General features: G+C 44.5%; 1 protein-coding gene across 3 annotated transcripts in view; it reads left to right on the forward strand.

Annotated features, from left to right (window-relative positions):
* Positions 1 to 24,532, forward strand: part of CACNA1E (calcium voltage-gated channel subunit alpha1 E) — a 337,992-nt gene that overhangs the window by 223,232 nt on the left and 90,228 nt on the right. For all 3 annotated transcript variants that reach the window (XM_015475247.3, NM_001191123.3, XM_024976061.2), the window contains 9 exons: positions 10,149 to 10,264; positions 16,929 to 16,982; positions 17,629 to 17,718; positions 18,676 to 18,885; positions 19,664 to 19,776; positions 21,599 to 21,711; positions 22,057 to 22,188; positions 22,655 to 22,727; positions 23,587 to 23,704. In XM_015475247.3, coding sequence (XP_015330733.1) covers positions 10,149 to 10,264; positions 16,929 to 16,982; positions 17,629 to 17,718; positions 18,676 to 18,885; positions 19,664 to 19,776; positions 21,599 to 21,711; positions 22,057 to 22,188; positions 22,655 to 22,727; positions 23,587 to 23,704 — 1,019 coding nt within the window. The remainder of the gene's footprint in view (positions 1 to 10,148; positions 10,265 to 16,928; positions 16,983 to 17,628; positions 17,719 to 18,675; positions 18,886 to 19,663; positions 19,777 to 21,598; positions 21,712 to 22,056; positions 22,189 to 22,654; positions 22,728 to 23,586; positions 23,705 to 24,532) is intronic.

Consider the following 24,532-nt stretch of genomic DNA (forward strand, 5'->3'; position numbering starts at 1 on the left):
GTTTCCAGATGACACCAAGTGAAAGTCAGGTTATTATCCATGGTCTACATGGTCTAGCCCCCTACCTCGGTGTGGCCTGTTACCCTCTCTGAGCTCACCTTATTAGATTTTTCATTTATTCCATCCACTCCAGCCATATGGGCTCCTTTATGTTCTGTTGAAGCTCCTCCAGGGTGTTCCTGGCCCACAGCTTGCCCTGGCCACCTCTTCTGGAATACTCTTCTTCAGATATCTGTGTGGCTCAGTTCTCAAGTCTTCTCAGGGAGGCCTTTCCCAGCCACTCGACCCCTAAATCCCAGACCCTCTCCTCATACTTACTATTCTTCTATGCTTTGTTTTTCCACCTTTTCAGTATTGAACATACTTTATATTTGTGCTTATTACCCTGGTTATTGTCTGTCTCCTTTACTAGAATGTAAGCTTCATGAGGCTAAGGGTTTTTGCTTTTATGTTTGGTACTATATCCCCATGTGCTAAAGCAATGCTAACCAGGTAGTAGGCACTCAATAAATTTTATTTTGGAAGCACAATTAGTAGATAGATAGATAGATAGGGGCCTTAATAGTAGGTTGTGTATACTGTCATACATTCTTAGGAATGTCAGACATACTTAAAATAGGCACTTGCAATACCTATTCTGTGCTAGATACTATACTTTGCACTTTCCATCTCTTATTTAAATTAATCCTCAAAATGCTTTGAAAGAGGTGTGGTGTTTATTGCTACTTTACAAGTGAGGAAACACTCAGAGAGGCTTCAGAACAGGTCCCACCCTGATGGAGCCATGATTCAAGCCCAGTTCAGTCATGTTTCAGGACTTCTCATCATTGTGCTATAACGGTCTGGATTATACCAACTCCAAGGTCAAAAAGCAAAACAGGGAAACATAGCTCCTTTGTGATCTCCTTTATGCTAATTGCCAGGCCTTTTATTTTTTATTTTTATTTAAGATTTATTTATCTCAAATAAATGAGATCTCAGTGTCAAGAAGAACAAGAAAGAAAAAGATCATGAAAAATTCCCCAGCATCTTAAAATCATCTGCCTCCTGAGGTCTCATGACTGCAACATCATGAAGATGTGAATGGCATTGACTTTGAACCTGGAGATGAAAGTGATGCTGTAGATCAGCCGCCACATGCACTGTCGGCCTTGGGCCAGCAAGCCCCCTGACCTCTCTGCACCTCAAGTTCCTTGGCTGTAAAAGGCAAGACTCGGGAATGTGACTCGTCAGGTCCTCCCACTTGATATTCTGGCCTGTGAGACTCATGGCCTTTCTTTCATCACTGTGGGAGTAGTATGGCAGAGTCAGGGTGGACCATCACACTCTGTGCAAGGCTATTTATTTGCCTTCTCTGCTTTAGGGAAGGACTTCTGCTCATTGGAGGAGCTCTTCAAAAGGCCCTGATCTCTAAGGAGAAGTGACATAGTGTGATGCAGTGACTCAGTTCGTGCATTCCTCATCCTCCAGCATGCCCATCCATTCTGCTTATTAGAGTCAACACTGGATGGGATTTAGAGGATCGGCTGCTGTTTTGGCCTTTATTTATTGACATCCTAAGTCTCCTTAAATCCTTTCTGGAACAAATCAAGGGATAAGGTGTAAATAACTGTAATACAGCTGAACCGTGTGACCTTCAGTAAGCTATTTACCTTCTCTGGGCTATGTTTGCTCCTCTGAAAAATGGGGGAAAAGGTTCCCCGGCTCCTAGCACACTGAAAAATTGTTTTACGGGCCATGAAACTCAGGCCACTCAAACCCCCACTCGTGCCATCCTCCAGTGAAATTGAAATGAAAACACTGCCAACACACAATTGTCTGTATGACCTTCCCCAGTTTCTTTGTTAATTTCAGAACAGGTAGGGTCAAAGAGGTTTTTTTTTTTTTTTCTTTTATGTCTAACCTAAGTCCTCTTTCCTAAAGCAAACGTGTTATAGGAGGACTGGCAAGGTTCCCCTCATGCAGTGAAGCACTTTAGAAATGTGGGCTTTGAATATTAATAGGAATATGACCACGTGGTCATTTGTGAGCTTGGCAGAGTCCGTCGTCCACATACGCTTCTGCATGCCAGCTTGAGCATGTGCGTGTTCATGCCAGTGTGTGTGTGATGAAGCGTACAAGTGTGTACAGAAGTGAGGGTAAACAGATCTTTGAGTCACAGGGGCCAGCCCCTCCGGGCAGGCTTTATCTTCCTTTTGGTTGCCATGACAACAGCAAGGGCCTCTGCATCAGTAAACAAGGCTCCCTGCTTGGACTGAACCCGGAGGAGGGGTCTGGAGCTAGAAGCCAGAACTGAGAGCCATGTAGTCGTCCGGTAGAGTGTTGTTAGAGCAGACCTACCAGAACATCTTCCCCATTAGGTGAAGACAGAGATGCCTGTCCAGATACCCTGAGACTCTGAGGTGACATAACGTGGGCAGGAATTTCCAGCTGGAGCAAGGCTTCAGTGAAGCTCACTCTAACCCCCAACAGTTAGTCATCTCACCGAGAATTCTAGCAACGTGAAAGGCCAAAGTCCCTCCCATCCCCCTGTGGATCCATACCAATCACTTTAGTTTATTAATAGGCAGAAGAGCCGCTGTGTGAATTATCTGGGGCTCCTCTGTAAGTCTAGAAGTTCATCAAATAGAAATCAATTTAATATTAACCTAAATATGACTTCACATACCTCCTAGTCACATATGATAAACACATGGATAAACACACCTCGTCTGAGATTATCTTTATCATTCTTCCACTTTAATCATGAATAATATGTAATTGGCTATGTATGAATAGTTGATTTGTACAAATTATGCCTCTCATATAAACTGCTAAAAAACAAAAGCAGTCACAGTGTAAATTTACTAACTTGGATGTAAGAAGAAAAGTGTACTTAACCATGCAGTGTGGTGAGATCAGCCTACTCCCTAGTTCCAGTAGCTGAAATTTAGAAACCCAAACCTCGCATGCACATGTGACAACCAGAATAGAGGCTCAGCTCTGCTCCTCTTCACACCATCCTCCCTCTATGTGGTAACTGTAGGTTATCCTCCCAGGGGAAAGAAAAAGACAACCAAAAATTATGAGTAACAGAATTAGTTAAGAAGTATTCCAATGAAATGTGATAGATTATCCCCCCCACCACCAGTTTTATTGTGATATAATTGACATATAACACTGCATTAGTTTAAGATGTATAAAATGCTTCAGTATTTGTAGGTATTGTAAAATGATCACCACAATAGGTTTAGTTAACATCCATCGCATCACATGGTTACATTTTTTTGTTATGATGAGAACTTTCAAGATTTACTCTCTTAGCAACTTTAAAGTATGCACAATACTGTTAACTGTTGTCTCTATGCTATGTGTTACATCTTCAGAACTTGCTTATCTTATAACTGGAAATGGGTACCTACTGACCCCCTTCACCCGTTTCCCCCAGCCCCTACCCCCACCTCTGGCAACCACCGAAATATTCTGTTTCTGAGTTGTTTTCTTTAAGTTACACATATAAATGAGATCGTACAGTACTTGGCTTTCTCTGTCTGACACATTTTACTTAGCATAATGCCTTCAAGGTCCATCTATACTGTCCCAAATGGCAGGATTTCCTTCTTTATCATGGCTGCATAATATCCTGTGGTGTCTCTGTGTGTGCACGTGTACATAGATGGAGATTTCCATTGTTTCCCTGTTCTAGCTGTTGTAAATAATGCTGCAATAAACATGGGATACAGAATCTCTTTGAGAGAATAATTTCAATTCCTTTGAATATATACCCAGAAGAGGTATTGCTAAACCATATGGTAATTCTATTTTCAATATTTTGAGGAACCTTCGTGCTGTTTTCCGTAGTGGCTGCACGAATTTATATTTGTGCCAATAGTGCAAAAGGGTTCCATTTTCTCCACATTCTCCCCAGCAGTTGTCTCTCATCTTTTTGAGAAGAACTCTTGTAACACGTGTAGTTTTGATTTGCATTTCCCCGATGATTAGTAATATTGAGTACCTTTTCATGTACCTGTTGGTCATTTGTATGTCTTCTTTGGAAAAAATTTAGTTCCTCTGCGTATTTTAGTTCCTCTGCGTATTTTGGTTCCTCTGTGTATTTTAGTTTCTCTGCGTATTTTATAATGGTTTTGTTTGTGTTTTGCTATTGAATTATGTGAGTTCTTGATATATTTTGACTATTAACCCCTTATCAGATATATGGTTTGCACATATTTTCTTCATTTCCATAGGTTGCCTTTTCATTCCGTAGCTTGCCATCTCATTGAATTTTTATCATTTTACAATCTCTTGCAAGAATCCGTTCAGGACTCTCAGACTAAAACATATTAATTCCTACTCTGGTTATGAGCAGAGCTTATTTTGTGTTTTTCTAATGTCAGCCTTGTCTGAAGAGGAAGCTGAGACAGAGAGGTTTACTGCTCAGTTTTTTAGCACCAGCGGTTACTGGAGTACCTCGCTGCAAGAGTAGACTTGGTTGTATTTATGCTGCATCACGTGGGGGTTTATTTTTGTTTGCCTGGTTTGAAATTCTGAAGTCTAGATGCATCCTAGTCTGAATTCTGTTACATCTAGGGCATAGAAACACTGGATGGAGCAAATGAAAAGGAGCTGATTACCCATCCTCTTTCCTTGAACCGTAGGTTAATGCCAGGTGGACTTATGGGACATGAACACTCTTCTCATGTCAGATTTTCTCCTTTGGAACTTCCTGTGGCTTAATCCAAAGAAACTGAATAAAATGAGATATTCATAGGGCCATTCCTTGAGGCACGTTTCATTAAGAAGTTTGGCAGTGGATGGCTAAGTAAGGTAACAGCCATATGTTTTATCTTTGCAAAAGCATCATCATCTGAATAACTCCAGGATAATCCTCTATGAAGAGGAGAGAGTATTCAGGTCCTCAGGGAAGAGAGGAACCAGAAGGAGGAACACACGTCCCTTTCCTCAGTCTGGCTACATATATGCTCATGAGATTGGCAAGCGTGTTGTATCTAAGGTTAGAAGAATCACTTATTTTGGGCAGGTAATGGAGCTAAATCCTGTTTGTCCCTGCTTTCTCCAGAATGCAATATACATATAAATGGTGACTAGGATACACAAATTCAAGCAGTGCCTCACTAACATGACTAATGATACAAGTTTTTTTTTTTTTTTAATGTTACAAGTTTAATAGGTCCTTATTAACCCAACACAGAACAATGGAGTATATGCTGCTCTTTCAATTTAAAAGATAGTCTTTTTAGAAAAAACACAAAATTTTGTTTTTATGTCTTTATTTTCCTCAACCTCTGGCTGAAGAATAAATCCCTTTTGTGGGTTTTAAATGTGACTGCTAGACACATGGAAGACAGCTCAGGCCTTGTAGAAACAGCACTTAATCTGGAATCAAAAGACATTCGTTTAAATTTCGGCTCTGTCTCCTGCTAACTTGGTCATTTTGAGCAAGTAACCTTTCTGATTCTCCCAGGGTTTCCGCAAATCTACGTGAAATAATTTACATGAAAGTAATTTAGAAAATGAGACTTTTACAAATGTGGCTTATGAACATTAGCTGTCCTTAATATTTTATTTTTGTAATCTGTGGTATCAGCTATAATACTCGGCTGTGGATTAAACTTCCCAGGTCCTTGTTGGAATGTGGTGTGACTCCGACTCTACTTGGCCTCATGGAACCTTCAGACCTGTCAGAGAGAGAAGCCTTGGCACAAACACTGGGGCAGCAAGGGAGGAGTGGGAAGTATCATGAACAATATGGTGCCACACTTTGTGCCCTGGGCTTCCAACTGAAAAACAAAACAAGCTGATTGATAAACATCATACAGAAGGCCTCCAAACACAGCCCTTCTTCCCCTCCACTGACGTGCAGAGAGCTGCTTAGAAAGTTTCCCTGTTGGTGCACACTCTGTTTCTTTCAGCCAAGAGGCTTCTTAAAAAGTCCAAGCCAGATTTGTTGGGCTCTGGGCCTGTAGGATGCCAGGTGGGAGGGTGGGAGGAAACGGGGGCCTGCAGTGGCAGAGGAGAGCAGGGAAACCAGCTGGTGAGACTGGAGCCAGGAAACTTCCAAAGATAAAGAGAGATGAGGCTGGGATGACTTGCCTCTCCTACCGGAAATGAAGCCACGTGGTCCTCCTGGGGCTTGGGTAGAGGTGACACGCTGCACACTGCATAGGCTAATGCTGCAGAGATTTTAGTGGAGCCAAACAAACATAGAGGTGGCCGTGTCCAGGAGTTACCTGGCAACTGCTCTGTTCTTGTTAGTTCACCTGGCTCTGCTTGGGTCCGTGCAGAGATGCTACGTCCCTTCATTTAAGCCTTTGGAATTCAGGGCAGATCTATCAGTATGGTTTTCAAGTCAGCCTAGATATTGTAATTTTTAAAAAATCTATTAAACAAGTACCACACACCAGGCCTAGTCTAGTCCTGGAGGATGCAAAGTTGAGTAAGACAGAATGTTTCCACAAAAAGCTCACAGAGAGAGAGAGAGACAGTCATACGTATAGCTCGCCGCCATAGACGTCTGGCTGTAAGATGAGCTATGAAGAGACAGGGAGAAAGTATAGAGCAGAGGTCAGAGGACGTGTGGCAAGGGAGAGGGGCAAGCTAAACATCAGAGGTGACATTTCAACCTGGCCTTGAAGGATTTTAACAGACTCAGGCAGGTAAGTCTGGGTTCTAGGCCAGTGTGAATTAAACCTTTAGATCCCTCACTGCTCTTTCAGGAACCGTGGGAAGTGTGCTGTGGCTGGAGCTTGGCTGGAGTGGGGCTGCAGGTCGGCACGAGGTAGATCGGATTGATGGGGGGTGAGGTTTGAAAGAAAGGACCATGAAGGACTTTGAAAGGTCTGTTAGGTATTTAGCAGCAGGTGGAGCAGATGTGAAGGAAACGATAGAAGAGAGAATGTATAGGATCTGAGGGTCATGGTTCTTCTTAGTGGCACTGTGTCTTAGGACACTTGCCCTTTCTAATGACCACTTAACGCCCATTAGATTCAGTTTTCTGAGCTGGAAAATGGAGATGTTGGTAATAATGCAGATGCTAAAGGATTATCGTGTTTCTCTGCTCATAGCTCATGTATGTATGTGTGTGCTCAGTTGTGTCCAACTCTTTGCGACCCCATGAACTGTAGCCCATCAGGCACCCCAGTCCATGGGATTCTCCAGGCAAGAATACTGGAGTGGGTTGCCATTGCCTCCTCCAGGGGATCTTCCTGACCCAGGGACTGAAGCCATGTCTCCTGTATTGGCAGGCGGGCTCTTTACCACTGAGCCACCTGGAAAGCCCCATAGTGTGCTTAAATTCTCCTGTTTCAAGGTCTTGCTCAAAATACTGCATCCTGCTAAACCCTCCTGAATTCCCTTAGAGCATAGTTGAAAAATGAAGGCACACACATATGAAAAGGTAAAAAGCTGCATATAAATATGCCATTGGGCTGGGCAGATATGTGGGGAAGCTGGGCTCTTAGAGCAGAGAGGCCTAGGGTTCTAAACCTGGCTCCATCTCTTACTTAAACTTGAATGAGTTGTTTAACTTTTATGTTGAGGCTGAAAATACCTGTTTTGCTGCCTTCTCATTTTGGTTGCAAAGATTAAATGTCCGAAATGGATGAAGGTACTTGGAAATTAGAAAGTGCTCCTCCAATGGCACTCAATGTGGTTGTTATTTTAGGTTTGGACATAGTAAGATCCAGTGCATATTTTAGAAAGATAATTCTAATTGCTGTGAGGTGGATGAAATGAAGGGAAGAGAGGCAGGTGGCCAAGAGACTAGGTATATGCTATTTCAGTAGTCCCGGCAGGAAAAGGTGAGGTCCTAGACCAAGGCAGCAAGAATGAAGAGGGAGGGTGGATCCAAGTGCCATTTTGAAGATAGAACCAACAGAACGATGACAGGGATAGAAAGACTAAGAACCAAAGGTAAGAACTTTGGTAGATGGTAACACCATGAACCAAGATAGCTCCTTGTTGCTTTCTTACTTGCTGAAATCCAAAAGAGGAGGTGGAAAAAAGAGGTGCTCCAGGGCTTAAATTCTGTTACCCTGACTCTCACTGAAAGTGTGAAAGAAAGTGAAGTCTTTCAGTCATGTCCTACTCTTTGTGACCCCATGGACTGTAGCCTACCACTCTCCTCCATCCATGGGATTTTCCAGGCAAGAGAACTGGAGTGGGTTACCATTTCCTCCTCCAAAGGATCTTCCTGACCCAGGGATCAAACCCAGGTCTCCTACATTGTAGGCAGACGCTTTACCATCTGAGCCACCAAGGAAGTCTGACTGTCACAGTTCCTAGTCAACTCTTCCTTCCCCCAAGACACCCTTGGTAGAACCCACTGAACCTGACACCAAGTCCAGGAGAATTTCTTCTTCTAGTCTGCCTTGTCCGGTGTCTTTAGCCTGATTGTGACCTCTGTAAGGTGCCTGTGCCCAAGGAATCCCCTCTGTCTTGGAAGGAGAGGCCAGATCAAGCACGAACTGGTATCCCCCTGCCTCACGGTAGACTGGCACCTCTCCCTCTCCTGCACTGGGGCTGGGGCATGTCCCTTAGCCCCTGGTTCCCCTCCTCCTCCCTGGACATGAGGGAGTAGGTAGCAGGACCCTCAGTGGGTGCTGAGCTCTGTTATCTTCAGGTTGCTGCTCTTTGTTGATGGAGAGCCTGAGAATAAGTGGAACAGCCTTCAGGGGAGTAGGAGAGTGCATGAGCCGTGGCTGGGAGGCACTGTGCTAGCAAGGGGTATTCTGGCTGGACAGGTGTTTGATGATGAGAAGGGCATTGGTGCGAATGTGGCATCCGGAGGGGCCTACTAGCCAGTGACTATTTCATGATCCCCATTTGCTCACTCATCGAATCTCACCATCTTCCTCTCTGCCAGGGAGTCCTCATTCCTCTTCTCTCTTCTTTTTCCCATGGGTCTTTAGTGGGTTGTTTTGTTTTAATTGTCTTTTGCCGCAGAGTGGCTCTGTCCCCTGTTAGGGGCTGTGTCTTCCGTCTGACCCTTATGCTGGTTTTATACCCCTGTCTTGTTTTCCCCTCCACCCCACCCCACCCTCCCACTTTCTTCTGGAGCTGTGTGCCCTCTCCTTTCTTATCCAACCTTGACCAGCCATCATCAAACAGCATTTCAACCCTTCAAGGCATCAGTGTCATGGTCTTCAGTGGCAGCACATACTAAGCACCAAGCTCAGTGGGTCAGGCCACCAGCTTGATGGGTAGCGTTCAGATCCCAGTAAGTGACAAGTGACCCCCCCTCCCCTAAGCCTTGGTTTCCCTATCTGTTAAATAGGGTTTTAATAGTGCTTACATCATGGGGTGATTGTGAAGATCAAATGAATTAATGGATATGAAAAACTTCATATAGGACTGGCATATAATCATCAATCAACAGACAGTAGTCACTGTTGTTATTAAAAGCATAAAGGATAGTTTGACCCCTCAGAGGGCTGAGTTTCTGTTGTAGCCAGAGCCACATAATATATAGCATTCTGGAACCTAGCTCGTCCCATTACTAAGTCAGTAGCTTTCAAAACAGAGCAAGCAGATGAGATCAGGCACTTTGCTATACAGCAAAAAACATTGTAAAGCAACCATATTCCAGTAAAATTTAAAAACCAAATCTCACCTTTATAAGTACAAAAAAAGAAATTAATGCAAATGTTATTAATTTCAGCTTTTTAAAATAGTATTCTAGTATGTTTCTTTCCAAGAACCTGATATACGTATAGTACAAGTTTTATATGTATGATTGTTATTTTCTAATTTCTATTTAATTTTTTTCTTTGATGGATTTCTTAATGGTGTATTCATTCATTTCCAAATATATGAGTGTTTTCTAGCTGTCTTTTTGTTATATTGATTTCTAGCTTTATTGCATTTTATTTCAAGAAGATAATTTATATTGAAAAAAAAAAAAGAGAAAAACAGAGCAAGCAGAAAGTTTTAGTGCTGACTGAAATGAAACTGATCCAAGAAGACTTCCTGCAAGAGGCTGAACGAAGTTCATTTCTGTACAACATTTTAAGATTATAGTTGCAGGCAGGGACAAAGGGAATGGGGTCTACACAGTACCTGCTCAAACACTCTCTCACCTGCTTGCTTCACTCTTTCTTTTGATCATGGCACTGCCCAAACCTAGTGAATCTTATCTGCTTTGTCTGCAGGGAATTTGCCAAAGAGAGAGAGAGAGTGGAGAACCGGAGAGCCTTCATGAAACTGCGGCGCCAGCAGCAGATCGAGCGTGAGCTTAACGGGTACCGCGCCTGGATAGACAAAGCAGGTAAGACCTGGGGGCTGGAGGAGGCTGCTGATGGGCTGCACAGACATCCGGAACCTACCCAGTACCCATTCCCAGTACTTCCGCTCAAAGGGCCAGTCTAAAACAGGGCAGAGAGAAGCTGGAAATGACTCGTTGGCTTTCGGGGTTCCCAACTGGTCCCATTTTCTCCCTTTGAAGTCTTGTTCTTCTACCAAACATCTTTCAGGAGACAGATATTTTAGCAAGGTGAACTGAGTAAAAGTTCGCATAACCGAGTGCGTGAGCTAAGTTTGGGCTGATGCCATTTCACACACTACCGTTACTACTAACAATAGTCCGTTCAGTCCACAGATATTTATTGAGAGCATACTTTGTGCCACGTCCTGTTCTAGGCATTTGTGGTACAGCAGTGAGCCAGAGCTCTACTCTTGTGGAGCTCAATTACCCTATAGCTGGGAAGGCAGTGATGAACAAAATAAGGAGTAATTTTTCATAGGGTAATAAGTACAATGAAGCGCTTTCCTGGTGGCTTAGATGGTAAAGAATCCACCAGCAATGCAGGAGACCTGGGTTCAATCCCTTAGCTGGGAAGATCCCCTGAAGAAGGAAATGCCTACCCACTCCAGTATCCTTGCCTGGGAAATCCCCTGAATAGAGGCACCTGGCAGCTACATACAGTCCATGGGGTCACAAGAGTTGGATACGACTGAGTGACAAAAGTTTCCACTTTCAAGTACAATGAAAACAGATCAAGATAGGGTTAGGGGTTTAGGGTGAGTTTCAGTTTTAAATGGAGAGTCAGGGTAGACCTGTTTGGGGAGGGATGTGAAGGAGATGAGAGGGTGAGCCACAGGGAGCCCTGAAGGAAGCATACCCAGTGTCCTGGCTGTAATGTGGGAGGAGACCCAGAGGGCTCCAGAAACTGCCTGAGGTGTGAGCAGTGGAGGGTAGGAGCTGGGATGAAGGCATTCTCATGGTGGGAGCAGGCGGCAGAGCCTGTAGGACCTTTACCGGTCCTTGTAAAGTTCAGAGCTTTCCTGCGACTCAAGTGAGAGCCACAGGGGGATCTTGAGCAGAGAAGGGACATGCTCTGTTTAAGATGTGGTTGCTGCATTGAGGACAGACAGTAGGAAGACCCAGGCCTGAGCAGGGAGACCGATAGTGAGACTACTGCAGTAGGGCAGCTAAGAGATGATGCTGAGAACTGGTTTTCCCTGTTCCTTGCTGTCATCAGCTCCTCGCTCATGGCTCAGCCTTGGGAATAATTGTTGCCCAGCCCTGAGGAAAGGTCCAGGTTTATCCTGATTTTATGAACCCACAGAGAGCCTCCAAACTCAAGAGTGACTGCGGCTCTGCTGTTTATGAGGGGCGTCAATCACCCCATATCTGTCAGTAAAGAGGATACATTTGCTTTCCTTGTTATTTTAAAAGTTGCATTGCATTGGTGTTATATATCTTCATTTTCTTACTGAACAAAGAGTACATTTTTTTTTAATTAAAAAAAAAAAAAAGCATGACAGTCAGCGTCTTTGCTCTGTTCCTGATAGAAAAGCAGAGCACAAAGAGATCTCTCGGGAAGAATTTGGAATAGGATTGGGTACTTAGTGGCCTGACCCTTATTCTTCTCTAAGCTTTGGAATGATGGATGTTATGACTCCTGTTCTGACCACAACACACGCAGGCTGTCTCAGCTCAGGAGTCGACATTTGATCATCTATCTGGTGAGAGAGCAAGTATGATGCGAAGTGCCATGCCAAAGCCAAATAAAAGCCACTCTTCATTTGGGACTATCTGCATTTCTTTGCTGCTTCTGGAAGCAAGAGCCATGGAGTGGTGACTGTACTCCCATTTCATCCTTGCTCCTCTGAGACTCTTGTGTGGACATGGACTTGAATCTTCTCTCCCTCTTCTGGGAACAGTAACTCAACAGATTTGCCTCCAGGCCAGCCTGGCAGCTTAAACCTCCCAACTGCCCTTGGCTTCCTGGGCAAGGGAGCCATCTGACAGACCACCCTAGTGAGCAGGCTGGCAGCAAACCCCAAAGAGAACCCTCCACGCCCTTCTCACAGCCCCCTTCAGGGTCAGGGGGCTCAGGATATTGCTCTTTGCGGCTCTGCTTTTCAAAATAATGCAGAATTCCAAGGCTCCACTTTATTCCAGTTGGCAAAGCCTTCTCTCTTCTCCTTCTAAGAAAAAAAGACGCACTGCGACGTCAAATTGTGCTTCCTGGCCCTTTCCTTTACAAATGGAACGTGAGTGATTCAGAGACATATGGGTTACGTTTCCCTGGAAAGACACTCGCAAGTTCCAAAGCGAACTTGGCAAAAGACATTGGGGGAGGGGGTGGTGCCAGCCTATCAGGAGCCCTTGAGCGCTCCCCAGAGGTACTCAATGGCACCATCCACCCTCCTCCTGCCTCGGGGGTCCTTGAATCTGCCCACCCCAAAGCCCCAGACACTGAGCAGAGTGAAAAAGACTCTCTGGCTGAGGTCATTCATGTGGCTATGAGGTATTTAACAAGTACCTAATTTTAAAAGGATGGCCTCCAAAAGCCAGTGCTGTCAGTGACTTTCAAACCTTCTGTGTGCACATCAAGGAGCATCCCACCAATAACACTTAACCTGTTAACTTAGTTTTGCCAGAGGGCTGTACTTAAAAAAGAAGACTAAATGTTATGACTTTATAATGGCCACCCTGCGTGGTACGTTTGAGCCTCATCATGTTCCCCTCCCTGGGAAATACATTACATACTCTCAGTTTTATATGCAGGTGGAATTATGGTAATAACTTTACCCTTTTATGCTTGTCTTTGTACTTGTTAGAAGTGCTTAAATTAAACCATTGCTTAATAGAACTGCTGCAGGCTTATCCCCAGCAGCTGGGATCTTAGGGAATGATTGCTGGCACTTCCAGCTCCCCTCGCTTATGGCTGAGATAGGAGCGGGGATCAAAAACTCATCCACACCACTCTCAATACGGGGCTCAGAATCCCACTATTTGTGCGACAGAAGGTCTGTTTTGTTGATACATTTGAGGGATGTTGTTCTTGTTGTTCTGTCACTAAGTCGTGCCCAACTCTTTGCAACCCTATGGACTGCAGCACACCAGGCTTCGCTGTCCTCCATTATCTCCTGGAGTTTGCTCAAATTCATGTCCATTGAGTCAATGATACCATCCAACCATCTCATCTCCCCTTTCTCCTGCCTTCCATCTTTCCAAGCATCAGGGTCTTTTCCAATGAGTCGGCTCTTTGCATCAGGTGGCCAAAGTGCTGGAGCTTCAGCATTAGTCCTTCCAATGTATATTCAGGGTTGATGTCCTTTAGGATTGACTGGTTTGATCTTCTTGCAGTCCAAAAGACTCTTGAGTCTTCTCCAGCACCACAGTTCAAAAGCATCAGTTCTTCTGCACTCAGCCTTCATTGTGGTCCAACTCTCACATCCATACATGACTCCTGGAAAAACCATGGCTTTAACTATATGGACCTTTGTTGGCAAAGTGATGTCTCTGCTTTTTAATATGCTGTCTAGGTTTGTCACAGCTTTTCTTTCAAGGACCAAGAGTTTTTAATTTCATGGCTGCAGTCACTATCTTCAGTGATTTTGGAGCCCAAGAAAATAAAGTCTGTCACTGTTTCCATTTTTTTCCCTATCTATTTGTCATGATGGGAGCAGTTCCCGTGATCTTAGTTTTTTGAATGTTGAGTTTTAAGCCAGCTGTTTTGCTCTCCTCTTTGACCTTCTTCAAGAGGCTCTTTAGTTTATCTTTGCTTTCTGCTATTAGAGTGGTGTTATCTGCATATCTGAGGTTATGGTATTTCTCCTAGCAATCTTGATTCCAGCCTGTGCTTCATCCAGCCCGGCATTTCACATGATGTACTCTGCATAGAAGTTAAATAAGCAGGGGGACAGTACACAGCTTTGATGTACTGCTTTCCCAATTTGGAACCAGTTCATTGTTCCATGTCCAGTTTTAACTGTTGCTTTTTGTCCTGCCTATAGGTTTCTCAGGAGACAGTAAGGTGGTTTGGTATTACCATCTCTTTAAGAATTTTCCAGTTTGTTGTGATCCACACAGTCAAAGGTTTTAATGTATTCAGTGAAGCAGAGGTAGCTGTTTTTCTGGAATTCCCTTGCTTTTTCTGTGATCCAATGAATGTTGGCAACCTGATCTCTGGTTCCTCTGCCTTTTCTAAATTCAGCATGTACATCTGGAAGTTCTCAGTTCAAGTACTGCTAAAGCCTAGCTTGAAGGATTTTGAGCATTACCTTGCTAACAAGAGAAATGAGTGTAATTGTATGGTAGTTTGAATATTCTTTGACATTCCCTTTCTTTGGTATTGGAATGAAAGCTGATCTTTTCCAGTCTTATGGCTGCTGTTGAGTTTTCAAAATTTGCTGGCATATTGAGTACAGTATTTTAACAGCATCATCTTTTATGGTTTGAAATAACTCATGCCAGAATTCCATCACCTCCACTAGCTTTGTTCATAGTGATGGTTCCTATGGCCCACTTCACTTCACATTCTAGGATGTTTGACTCTAGATGAGTGACCATACCATCATGGTTATCCAGGTCATTAAGACCTTTTTTGTGTATTCTTGCCACCTCTTCTTAATCTCTTCTGCTTCTATTAGCTCTTGTAATTTTTGTCCTTTATTGTGCCTATCTTTGCAAGAAATGCAAAAAAGAAACTTCCCTTGGTATCTCCAGTTTTCTTGAAGAGATCCCTAGTCTTTCCCATTCTATTGTTTTCTTCTATTTCTTCTCATTGTTTGCTTAAGAAGGCTTTCTTATCTCTCCTTGCTATTCTCTGGAACTCTGCATTCAATTGGATATCTTTCTCTTTCTCCTTTGCCTTTTGCTTCTCTTCTTTAGTGAGGCATATTCCAATAAGTCTTGGCAGAAAATAGTGTCTCACCCATGATGACACCTCTGTGGAGTACAGGACTGCTCCTGGGGAGGTCAAGAGGGGAGTCCAGGGAACTGAGTGGTGGTTTTACAAGTGCCAACAACCAAATAATGCCATCCTGACGCCAACCAGCCCTTTCCCTCTCTATTACCAGTGGAGTATCCAGCCATTCAATTCAGTTCTGACACTAAAGACCACCCAAAGTGAGTGCAGACCCCACAAGCGAAGGGCTCCACCGAATGTGCCTCTCTCTCCTTCACACACCAGCCACAGTAGGTCCCCAGGTGACCTGTACTTCTTCCTGGCTGAGGACAAATTCAAAGGGTTCCAGATTTGCTAATTCATTAGCATGACTTACAGAACTCAGGAAAAAACTATCACCAGTTTATTATGAAGAATACAAGTCAGTAACAGCCAAATTCAAGAGATACACAGGGTATGATATAGGGGGTAGGGATAATGGGTGAACGACAGAGCCTACATACACATCCAGGCACATCACCCTCCTAGCACCCTGATGGGCAACCTATCAGCAACCTGGGCCCCATCATATAGGGGTATGTTTTGGTTGATTTTTTAAAAACGACTTGTTTATTTGTTTTTGATTGTGCTGGGTCTTTGTTCCTGTGTTCGGGCTTTTTCTAGTTGCAGTGAGTGGCGGCTACTCGCGCTGTGGTGTTTGGGCTTCTCATAGCAGTGGCTTCTCTTGTTGAGGAGCACGGGCTCTAGTCTTTTGGGCTTCAGTAGTTGGGGCACATGGGCTTTAGTTACTCCATGACATGTGGAATCTTCCCCGACCAGGGATTGAACTTGTCCTGCATTGGCAGGCAGATTCCTGTCCACTGTACCACCAGAGAAGTCCCATGTAGGGTTTTAAATGGAGGTTTCCTTGTGCAGACCTGATTGATTGGATCATCGACCATTGGTGTCTGATAGTGTCAAGCCCCTCTCCCCTCCTGAAAGCTACAACCTTCTAATCATGTGGTGGTGTCTTTTGAGTGACCATCCCCTCTCCTTACACTATCTAGGCCTCTTCCTCGGTGAGTCATCTCATTAGCATACAAAAGACAGTGTGTCCCACGGGCTTTGGAAGCTCTGTGCCTGAATGGCGAACAAAAACCAAATATTTATAGTTTATTATGTCACAGGGACAGTTTCATGATGGGCTTAAGCCTCTTCAACTCAGGCTTTGCTCAACAAAGCAGGATGGACATGGTGGGGGGAGAAGAAGCAAGCCCACGAGCCTGCTCCTCTCTTTGAGGGGCGGTGAGCATCTTCCTACGCTTCTTTCCTGAAAGAAGTAGGCTGGACCCCATAAACGTGGTCTCATCTTCTGAGTGAGGGGGAGGTGTTATGACCTGGGGGCTACTGCAAACAAGCAAAATTAAGGAACTCCTGTTGCCAGAATAGCTTTAAGGAACCTGCATAAAAGAAAACAGAAATGGAAATTTTCATTTTTTTCAGTTTAGGAGGATTTTAGTTAAAAAGATCAACTCTCGCTCTCAGAGCTGTTTATTCTCCTAAATGGTGTATCAGACAAAGAGCTGAGTCTTAACCCATCAGCCCCGGTGCCCCCTTCACCAAAGACCTTCCTTTCTGTTCTGATGCTCGTCCGTGACCCTTGATGTCTTTCTGATGCTGGTGCCTGCAACCAGCTCTGAACTCCTCTCTCTCCACGTTGCCCTGGAGCCAGAGCTGTTCCTCAGGGATTTTCATCTCGCAAAATAATTTGGCATTTACCGATAATTTACTAAGCCATTTGTTTCCATATAGAGGAAGTCATGCTTGCTGAAGAAAACAAAAATGCTGGAACGTCAGCCTTAGAAGGTAAGGAAGTGCTCCAAGGCCTCATTGCTCTCTCATCTGCCCCCTCATCTGTGGTGGCTATGTGTCTTGATCAAAAGAGGAGAAAGAAAAGAGGGGTGCTTTGGGATTTGAAATGCGAGTCTCTCTGTCATAAAATCCCTCATGCTTTAAAAGGAAGGGAATTGAGTCATGAGTTTAAATGCTTTTTAAAGTGATGAAAATGAAATCCAAGAGTTGTTTTGTTCCAGGGCGTGTGATTGATAATGGGCAATGAAAAGGCCATCATACAACCAGTGGTTCAGAAACGGATCTTCTTTGACAGTTTGCGGGGGGCATCTTGGGACCACTTTCACTGGCAAGAAGTGACATTGTTTATGAAGAGCCAGAACAAATAGATACAGGGTGCCTGTTTACCTACTGCGTTTAGAAGAGCTCCCGCAAGGAGTCAGGAGCCTTGTTGCATGGGATTCAAGAGCCTCGTGTGTCAGAGGCGCTGCTGAGCAGGGGAGCCGCATTTCTGTAGACGTTTGCCACTTCTCTCACCCTGATTCGGGTATTTAAAGGCAGGCGCCTGTGTCACAGGTGCCTCTAGGCCACAGTCCTGTTTTGACCAAACTGATCCGGTGGTTCTCATGTCCTCTCTCTGCCTCTCGCTTCCCTGGTGTAGTGCTTCGGAGGGCAACCATCAAAAGGAGCCGGACCGAGGCCATGGCACGGGACTCCAGCGATGAGCACTGCGTGGACATCTCCTCTGTGGGTGAGTGGAGGTTGTCGGATCATCTTTCACTGCTCTGAACCTCCCGTGAAAGGGAGCATCCTATCTTAGGAGAAACGCCACAAGGAGGAGGGGAGCCCAGAGAATCCAGAACTTTGGGATGTAATTAGGGAAAGGCACTGGAATCTAATCTCATCAACAGTGACTTAAAGAAGGAAAAAAAAAAATGGACCAAGGGATAATGTTTATGTGAAACACGGGGTTTGGGGCCAAGAATCCAACCCAGATTCTTCAAGTGTGGCAGATGTATCTCTTCAGCGTGTGTATCCTCTCTCCTGGATGTGCTAATGAGCACCCACTTTGGGATATTGTTCACTGAGGAGGCCCATATGAGAAACTGCAATCATTTGCTTAATCATAGTAACATCTACCTACTTGCATCACCTGCTTCCATGTGATGCTTAAACAGATTCCCACTGACAACCCTATAACTTGCCTGCTGTTCCATCCGAGGTTCTCTTAGCCTGGCCGATGGCAGACTTTTCTTCTTCAGAAAAAAAGGGAAGGGTCTTGACTTCATCCTGAAAGGCAGAAGAGGCGTACAGAGCTCATCACTGCTTCAGGTTGCCAGGGGTAGAAAAATCACAAATGCAGCAGAATGATTCCAGTGCCTGAAGCATATTTAAAAAGAAAAGCTCAATCTGTTACAAACATAAACAGGATCCTATTAGAATTCAAGATACCGGCTGTATGCCTGCTATCCTGCCCCGGGGCATCCTTCCATTTCCTATGACCAAGAGTGCCCAGAGGAAAAGCAGAATTCCCTGCTGCGCTGTGGAAACTCTTAGCTCGTAACATGGGGCTGCCCCAGGGTCTGCAACGGGGCAGTCCCCTAGCCCTGGGACCAAAGCTGCCCACCTGGACCTATGAATGCCCCTTTGTCATGGAGGGTGACCTCTTTTGCAGCCTCATTCTTCCTCCTTCCTTCTCCCTTGCTAGGCACACCTCTCGCCCGAGCCAGCATCAAGAGCGCCAAGGTGGACGGGGCCTCCTATTTCCGGCACAAGGAGCGACTTTTGCGGATCTCTATCCGCCACATGGTTAAGTCCCAGGTGTTCTACTGGATCGTGCTGAGCCTGGTGGCTCTCAACACCGCCTGTGTGGCCATCGTCCACCACAACCAGCCCCAGTGGCTCACCCACCTCCTCTGTAAGTGGACGCTGACTGCTGGCTCTCACGGCTGCCGCTCGATTGGTGTGTGAATGTCAAGAGAGCAAGGTGTCACGTGGGCTTGGCAGTGGTTCTGCCCGCCCAGAGTTCTGCCTCTCTGCCACGTTGTGGCCGAGGCCAGAGTTGTCCTCAGGGATTATCCCATGACTGTTTCCAGCTGTCATTCATTATTGAATCGGATAAATAAATCTTCAGTGATGAGTCAACAACATAGTGTTACACCTTGCATAATCCAGGGCCTTCACTTAGTGCCTTCAGGAGGCTCAGGGATTAGGGAGTCTTGGTCACCCAAGTCCTAGGGGCAAGTTCTTAGGGAAATGAATACTTTCAGCAGACCAGAAAGGAAACCTGTACAGGTCAGCCCTTGGTAAGGCTGCCCCAGGGTGCAGGTGAGTCTCCTGGAGGCTGTCACAGCTGGGTGTGTGTGAAGAGTAAATCCAGCTCTTTCATCAAAGCCATGCTTAAGCCCTTTCTGTCTCCTGAAAGCCATCTGCCACATAAATGGCAGTGACAAACCCACCTGTCAGAAGAGAGCAGAGCTGACCTGTGGAGTGTGCTGGGACTCAGTCTGGGCCTGAGTGTGTTCAGACAAGGAGAGGTTTTGCCTGGCACTGACCTGGTCCGTGGTCACTGACTGTCCTGCCCGTGTGGGTCCCGCTGCTCTTGAGGGCTCCTCCGTAGGTGGTGGGGAGGGGTCGGGGAGGACAGGAACCCATGCTGTCCATGCAACCAATGCTTCTGCCTTTAATGCTTTCAGACTATGCAGAGTTTCTGTTTCTGGGGCTCTTCCTTCTAGAGATGTCCCTGAAGATGTACGGCATGGGGCCTCGCCTTTATTTTCACTCTTCCTTCAACTGCTTTGACTTTGGGGTAAGTGCCCTGGAGCCGCCCATCTTTCTGCCTGGGGTTGCTATGCTGTGGTTTGAGATAAGCACCTTGCTCCGGGGCTCAGCATGGAGCCTTGAAATCAGAATTTATTAAAGGAGGATAGATAGGATTAGCCAAAGGGAGGTCAGGAATGAGTGAACACTTGCCGTACGAGGATTTGTTTGGGTTTTTGAAATGCTCTTTTATTTTTAATGTTTTTACTGAAATGTGTAACACGCACACCAGAGAGTAAACACTTCAGTGTATATAGCTCAGTAAATTTTACAAAGCTCCCCATAGCCAGAATTTTGAACTGCTTATTACCTTGGAGGAAGCCTGGGAGAGAAGAACAAAAGACTTGTTTCCGGAAAGTGGTTTGATCAAAACTGAGAAACAAATATATTTATTTTTTAGTTCAGTTTAAAATTGAGAAAATTATCTAGATACACCCTTAAACATTCATACTCATATGCACACACACCCTCTTATATTAGCAAGTCCCCACATAGACTTCACCCAGTGTCCACATTCCTAAATAATAATGACACATAAATGTGTGCATTATCAATGCTCTTCAAGGTGCTTTCACATGCATTTTTCTCCTCTGTCACTTTCAGTCCTGCCCACGATGTGAAGCATTGGGAATTAGGCTACCCATTTACACATGAGTCAACAGGGGACCTCGTGTGCAAGTTCACACAGCCAGCTAGCAGCAGAACTAGGTTGCAAAACTTTGGGTTCCTGAACCACCTCTCCTCCTGCCAAACCCACTTCTTTTTCTGCCAAATCTCCAGTTAGGTGCTAACGATTTTGAGCACTTGCCAACCTGCATTTTAACTTGGAACATATGCTTCTGGGTAGAGGCAATTTTCAGGCATAAGAACTAGTGAAAGACCATTTTTATCTTAGTTCCCTTATGTACATACTTTTCAGCATTGCTGCGAGGATTAAATTCTGTTATTTCTCCTAGTGCAATGTGGGGAATGTATTAGACCTTCAATAAACATATAATTAAAACATAAAACAAATTGAATGGCTAATTTGACATTGCTGCTTCCTATAGCAATCAGATTCTATGCCATAATTAGTACCATCACATCCAGGTGTGTGGGGCCTGAGTGAGTGAAAGGCATTTCATGCACAGGTGACTGAAATATTCTTGTTAGCACTAAATTCTAGGCCAGTGAGAGAATGTGGACCTTCTCAGAAGTTTTTCTATTGGAAAGCAACCTGTATTCATTTAAATTTGTTTTCTTGTTTGAGGACTGCTCTTTTGTCTGTCTGTTCAAGGTGTTTTAATAAGAACAGTACAGCTGTCAAATCTATGCAGAAGTGGTGAATGACTTGTAGTTTTCAGGAAAGACAGAGCAGTTGGTAAAACAATCTACAGTATGAAGGAGGAAGTTTAGCGAGGAGAGTGGGGAGAGAAGTGGTAGAGTCTCATTTTTCCTTGGCAACCTTCACAAATAGGTGGTCCTGTTGGAGGTGGGCTTCCCTGGTGGCTCCACTGGTAAAGAATCCGCCTGCAGTGTGGGAGACCTGAGCTCAATCCCTGGATTAGGAAGATCCCCTGGAAAAGGGCACGGCTACCCACTCCAGTATTGTGGCCTGGGAAATTCCATGGACTGTATAGTTCACGGGGTTGCAAAGAGTCAGACAGGACTGAGCGACTTTTGAAGAAGATTGGAGGGAGGAAGAGTGGGGAGGGAAAGGTTTAACTTCAGAATAGCCCAATGAGAACTGTTGATTGAGGAATCCCTCCTCCCCCTCCTCCTCCTCCCCCCTTTGCCTTTTCTTCTCACTGTGGCTGGCTTTGGCTCTTTAGGTCACAGTGGGCAGCATCTTTGAAGTAGTCTGGGCCATCTTCAGACCTGGTACATCTTTCGGAATCAGTGTCCTGCGAGCTCTCCGGCTTCTAAGAATATTTAAAATAACCAAGTAAGTGATTAGAAGCTAGACTCTTCCCAACCACCCCTGGGCGTGGAAGCTCCTCTCTGCCACATTATATTGCGTTACATCCTCACCACAGGATCCCTTTCCTCACCCCACTTTCTACTCCATGCTTCAGCTTCTCTTCCGTCTCCAAAGACCAAACCCGGGAAAATGCCTGAGTGCCAGCTCCTGTGCCAGCTCCCCAAGGGAAGCCACATTATTGCTCCATCTCTCCTTCCTACAAGTATCCAGATGCAGCTTAACTCATAGGTCTCCAGGCAGATGCCCAACTGGGCCTGGGGGTAATTTGGTATCCGGTTCACTGCCATAACGCTCTCTGGGTTTTTGTAGGTATTGGGCATCCCTCCGGAATTTGGTGGTCTCCTTGATGAGTTCCATGAAGTCTATCATCAGTTTACTCTTCCTCCTTTTCCTCTTCATTGTTGTCTTTGCTCTGCTAGGAATGCAGCTGTTTGGGGGCAGGTAAGCACCAATGAAGTTTCCAGCCAAAGCAGCCTCAAAACCTCATCTTCATCCTGTGAGCTCTGGGGTCACCAGTTTGTTCACCATATTACCATGTGTTTGTTCTTGTCCATGGCCCAAATCAACCATGCACCTTATGTGTGAAACGAATGTCTCTGTTTTTAATCCTTCCACACCATACGGGGTTCTTATTGAGGGGACCTCTCCCTTTGGAGCTGCCCCTGAAAGGAGCAGCTTGGGGTCTTGTGAGTCAAGATAAATCCAGATCCCATCACCAGTGCCCTTCAAGTGCACAGTTCCCGGTAGTAATCACTAAAACCATCTTCGTAAGTTACTGGAATGGGAGGAGAGTAGGGAAGACAGGGATGTGAAGAAAGGGGAAAGGGGTGATGAAAATGGCATAATTTGGGGAAGGGAAAACTTGGTGTGAGATTTTCATTTCATTCTCTCTGAATCTCCTTTTCAGGTTCAACTTTAATGATGGGACTCCTTCCGCAAACTTTGACACCTTCCCTGCAGCCATCATGACTGTATTCCAGGTATGAGGATGTTAAAAATGTTACTTGGGATCCCTTGTTGCACATCCTTCAAGGTGATGATGTTGTAAAAGAATCCTCCCTTTCCTCTCCAGGCTCCTCTCAGGCAGTACTTACTACTTTTGCTTATTGAGTAGTCATCACCACTGTAATTCCTAGGATTTCTATAACTCTGTTAACGAATAATAAAAGAGCTCTGTTGTGATGATCTCATTGGCCTTCTCCCTACATTTGTGAGTTTGCAAGAGATGTTAAGTCAAAGACATTCAGTAACATCACATTTCTGGTTTTATGAAATTTGAAGTACCTTCTAACTTACATGTCCATTTAATGAAGAATCTTTTCCACCCCCATCCAATCCTTTTTTCTTTTTTTTTAATCATGGGAGGAAACTTAAAACTGGCGATGCTTAAGAGCTAAAGGAGAACTCTATTTAGCCAGAATATGAGACTGAACCAGAACCCAGTTTTCTGGAACTGGAGCCCTTGAGGCTCTTTCCAGCAGTGCTGCTGCCTCAGGAGCTGTATCTTGGCAGCTCCAGAAGATGATCCATCAGTGCCTGAACCACCTGATCTGTGTGGTTCCCGTAGGCTTGGCAAAGCTGAGGTGTGGGATGGGAGACCGGAGATTCTACGTTTTGAGGAATAGAACTTTTCCTTTTGATATTCTTCTTCCATTTTCAATGGCTAAAATTCTCTTACATATCAGAAGGCAATTGAGGATTATTCATGGGTGTGACTTTTTTCCTCCCTGACAAGAGGGTAAATGGAAAAGACCCAGACTCAGAATTTTCCCCTTTCCATTGACCCCATTTTCTCATCCAACCCAGGGCTCTAATTTGCCTGTTGTGTGCTTTGTGTAGATCCTGACGGGTGAGGACTGGAATGAGGTGATGTACAACGGGATCCGCTCCCAGGGTGGGGTCAGCTCGGGCATGTGGTCTGCGATCTATTTCATTGTGCTTACCTTGTTTGGAAACTGTATCCTTTTTAAAATGCTTCTCTATTCTGCTGGCCTAGACCAGCATGTGAGGAGGAGGAGGTGGTGGTGGTGGTGGTGGTGGTGGTGGTGATGCTGGTGATAGTAGAGGGTGGGTAGCAACGGGGTAGACAGTGTTAGGTGTACTAAGAGAAACCAGGATCCCGCTCTTAAGGAACATTTGCTATTTGGGTAAAAGATGAGTATAAATAAGATAGAGTATCATCCCAGTTATCATATATCATAACATCCAGGTTATCAGATTATCATCACAGATAAAATCATGTGAGTCTGTTACAGTAAATAATTGGAGGGACTATGAACTGGGGAAAATAAGAGAGGACAGAGATCACTATAGGCTGAAATAGTAATAACCAGATTATAATATTAATGAATTAATTATATGTTTTTTTTTTACTTAAACATTTATTTTTGTTTAAGTATAGTAGATCTACAATGTTGTATTCATTTTAGGTTACAGAAAAATGTTTCAATTATACATATATATATATTCTTTTTCAGACTCTTTTCTTTTATAGGTTATTACAAAATATCAAATATGGTTGTGGGTGCTATACAGTAGGTCTTTGTTGGTTTTCTGTTTTATTTATAGTAATAGATGTATGTTAATCCCAAACTCCTAATTTATACCTTCCCCTCTTTCCCTTTTAATAATAGTAACCGTAAGTTTGTTTTCTATGTCCATGGGTCTACTTTTTTTCTGTGTATAACTTCATTTGTATCGTTTTTTTTAAGATTCCACATATAGGCGACAGCATTGCCTTTGTCTGGCTCACTTCACTTAGGATGATGTTCTGTCGGTCTATCCA

This window comes from Bos taurus, chromosome 16 (assembly GCF_002263795.3).
Source record: "Bos taurus isolate L1 Dominette 01449 registration number 42190680 breed Hereford chromosome 16, ARS-UCD2.0, whole genome shotgun sequence".
NCBI lineage: Eukaryota > Metazoa > Chordata > Mammalia > Artiodactyla > Bovidae > Bos > Bos taurus.